The 3962-nt window shown below is 48.7% G+C and overlaps 1 protein-coding gene across 1 annotated transcript in view; it reads right to left on the bottom strand.

Moving 5' to 3' along the window:
• Positions 1-2647, bottom strand: part of rnf220b (ring finger protein 220b) — a gene marked incomplete at both ends in the record, with an annotated part of 28216 nt that extends 25569 nt beyond the window's left edge. Inside the window, one exon of the mRNA XM_084436113.1 lies at positions 2068-2647. Coding sequence (XP_084292239.1) covers positions 2068-2647 — 580 coding nt within the window. The remainder of the gene's footprint in view (positions 1-2067) is intronic.
• Between the last annotated feature and the right edge of the window lie 1315 nt (positions 2648-3962).

Genomic DNA, 3962 nt, shown 5'->3' with positions numbered 1-3962 from the left:
GCTCTTAGTTTGCCGGAGCTTCAATCTAATTGGATAAAGCTGGAGAAGCAGCTTCCATTGCTCAGGAATACATTTTTCCCAAACCGATGTCAGCTCTAAAACATTTTGGATGAGTCCTGGATGAGTCCTGTCCTTCAATATCGTCCCCATGTCCTGGCCTGTATTTCCCTGATTGGATTCTCTGAATCTGGAGGTGGTGAGAACATGAACACACACACGCGCACGCACGCACACATGCACGCACGCACACACACAGACACACACACACACACAGACGCACGCACGCACACACACACACGCACACACGCACACACACAGACACAAAGACAGACGCACGCACGCACAAGCACGCACACACGCATGCACACACACACACAGACACAAACACACAAACGCACGCACGCACGCACACACACGCACGCACACACGCATGCACACACACACACAGACACAAACACACACACAGACGCACACACACTCACGCACGCACGCACACAGACATAAACACACACATACAAACACACACAGACGCACGCACGCTCACACACGCACGCATGCACACACACACACACAGACGCATGCACGCTCACACGCACCCACACACGCATGCACACACACACCACAGACACAAACACACACACACACAGACACACACACACACAGACACACACACACACACACACATGCACACACACACACACACACACGCACGCACACACACACACACACACACACACACACACACACACCTTCCCCTACTCTTGTTGACAGCCTTCCTGTTCTAATCACAGGTGCTTATTGGGACTTGTGCCACTCTGCCACCCAACCTCCACACTGGCACTGCCAATCAGCCTGCAGCCTGCACCATGTGCTGCTTCACTAAACTTTCATAAACACACACACACACACAGACAAACAAACACTCACACACACTTGCGCTCACACACACAGACAAACACACACACACACACGCACACAAACAAACACTCACACACACACACACACACATACACACACGCGCTCCAAAGTTTTCTGAAGACAATTCATCCCTGCTCCAGGTTCATGATGTTTGTGGGATGAAAGTTTCTTCACGGCGTTCTGAGGGGTCTCATGTCCCCCCCCTCACCCTCACCCTATCTCCATTCTCCCGCTTCTTATTGTCATTATTTTCGATGGCGCTGCTGTCCCCCTCTGATGTGCCGGGGATTGTGGGTACTCTCTCCGCTCGCTTTCATCTGGCAGGCGCTCCCCAGCGAGGCGGCTGTGATGGGGTTTGATTTCCCATCATGCCGTGCACATCCGTCTCTCCCGGCTCTCTTTCGGGCGGTGGCTAGGCGAGCACCGTGCCCCCGCGCCGGCGGCCAATTATCCCCCGGTGTAACGAGGACTCGGCCGGGGCGCGCCGCCGTGACTGACACCTCTCCCACTCATTTGTCAACAAATCAGAGGGCTCGCGTGGGCGTCCATATTGAGCCGACTGTGTCGTTACGAGCTAAGCCGCCACATCTCTCTTCCCCCTGCTCCATCCCTCCCTCTCTCGCTCTCTCTCTCTCTTCCTCCCTCTCTCGCTCTCTCTCTTCCTCCCTCTCTCGCTCTCTCTCTCTTCCTCCCTCTCTCGCTCTCTCTCTCTTCCTCCCTCTCTCGCTCTCTCTCTCTTCCTCCCTCTCTCGCTCTCTATCTCTTCCTCGCTCCCTCGCTCCCTCTCTCTTCCTCTGCCACCTCGTTATCTCTGACAAGATGTCGCCGGCTCAAGCTTTCCCTCCTTCTGTCATCTAGCGTGTGTATTTGTGTAGGGAAAATCTAAATGATATGCAGGAAGAAATGGTCATTTAAGACTAATGATCACAAATCTCAAGACAAGTGACAGAGTCCGATGTATTTATATCAAATCAGTTTATGCGGTGTGAACACTGATTGCCGGACTTGTAATCGAAATTCAAATATAACTTTAGAAAAATGTGACAGAGCCTGCCATACAGTGTGAGTTATTTGATGACCACAGTGCTGAAAGTAGGACTAGGTGTAATAAGCCGTAGGAGTGTGTGTTTTGAGAGAGCGGTTACTCACAGCGATCCCTGCGTTCCTCAGGGCTGGACGAGCCCTCCCCGTCAGACAGCAGGCCAGACACCGCAAACAGCTTCCTCCCAGCATTCTCGGCGGTGGCCTTGAGTGACCCTCCCGGCGAGCTGAACTCGTACTCCTTCCCTTCCAAGTCCGTGTAGCAGCCCTTGGTCCGCTTGGCTGGGGTGAAGGCTGAGTGGTACCCGCCGGCCTCCCGGTCCTCGTGGGGGGAGGAGAAGGGGCGGAAGGCGCCCACCCCGCTGTGGTTGAGCATCCCCAGAGAGGAACAGTCCAGGTTGGGGGCGCTGAACTGGGGGTGGAGGTGGAGCAGGGAGGAGGAGAAGGCCCCTGAGATGGGGCCCTGGCGGTGGTACATGGAGGTGAAGGTGTAGGAGCCGGAGGGGAAGGGGAGATGGAGGTCCTTGTCCACGGAAACGGGGACACCGAAGGACCGGGGGGCGTGGTAGGGGACGGAGGCGTCGCGGCCGGCCTCGGCGGTGGACGCCAGCACCATGAGGGCGGGGGAGGCCAGGGGTGTGGGGAGGTACGGGGAGCTGTCCATCTTGAACGGGCGGTGGAGGTCCATCCACTTCTGCCAGACCCTCTGTCTGGAAAGAGAGAGAGAGAGACGGGACTGGGAGGAGGGTATTCCTCTGTCTGGAGAGAGAGAGAGAGACGGGACTTGGAGGAGGGTATTCCCAGACTGGATTGTGTTCTGAACACTGACTGAGTCTTCACAGGGAGACCATCCTCCAACAGCTGCATTATCCAGAAGATAAAACATACAGTTAACATGAAGATTTTTCCTTTTTAGTCAAAATGGAATTGAACCATGGGATCCTAGCAGACCCTTACATTGATGATAGTACAATTGCAGTTGACTTTGTATTTTCATAAAATAAGCCTGAATTTTCTAACAATTAGCCAATGTTTTTAATTCAATCCATGCAACCAAAGTCAAATTATGATTTAAATATTCTGGCTTCATTTTGGTCTCATTAATTACTTGGTGATTTTTTTTTCTTTCCATAAGCTCTATTTAATGTAGCCTATAAATGTCCACTGGAGATGCCGGACATGTTAAAGATCAATGGACAACAGTGGCTAGTAGGTGAGTAGTATACAATAGCCTACAACATCAAAATCATTTAAATAAATCATATTAACACAAAACCAATCAAACTAAACATTCTTTCTTTACAACGTTAACTTGAATTCAGTGACAAATCAAACTTTAGACGTTTTAATAATTTCGTGTTAATGTAATTTTTCTAGAAGAATCTATCTCAAAAACTGGACTAAATTAGCACCTTGAAATAAAATGTTTTAAAAATACCTTTGTTTAAACTTTTTGGGTGTGTTATCTGAAATTGTACACATGTTTATTATCTCAATTTAGAAGCGGCCTGTTTTCTCACCCGACTGTTTAATTAATAAATAATACATTTTAAAAAAGCCTTTATCAAATGTAAATGATTGAACCTGTTCCCTTCTTATAAGCAAAACAAGCACAAACAGGTGAGCCAGAGAGCAAGCCGCTCCACCTCAGTACCTCTAAATTTAACTGTTATTTTGAAATTTCAAACTTTTTTATTACAGGTTTATTTCATTTCAACCTTTCAGACAATTCTAGCATTCAGTGCACGATAAGCGCACAGTCTACAATAGAATAGAATCTTAACAGTTCAAATAACAGTTAAAAGGTTAGTAACCAATGGCAAGTGGTCAACATGGCTAGACTTCTTGTCACATAAAAAGCAATTATTGCATCCTATCCTACAGCCTAAATGCCCATAACAAAGTTGACAGCAAGATATTGGTTTAAATTTAAAGAGAACAGAAATCTGAAAAGGGGTCTAGATTTGCTTTGTCCACTGTTTCATAATAATTTACAGTTTACA

This window comes from Borostomias antarcticus, assembly GCF_949987555.1.
Source record: "Borostomias antarcticus genome assembly, chromosome: 3".
NCBI lineage: Eukaryota > Metazoa > Chordata > Actinopteri > Stomiiformes > Stomiidae > Borostomias > Borostomias antarcticus.
The sequence above is the reverse complement of the archived record's forward strand: the minus strand, read 5'-3'. Positions and strand labels throughout refer to the sequence as shown.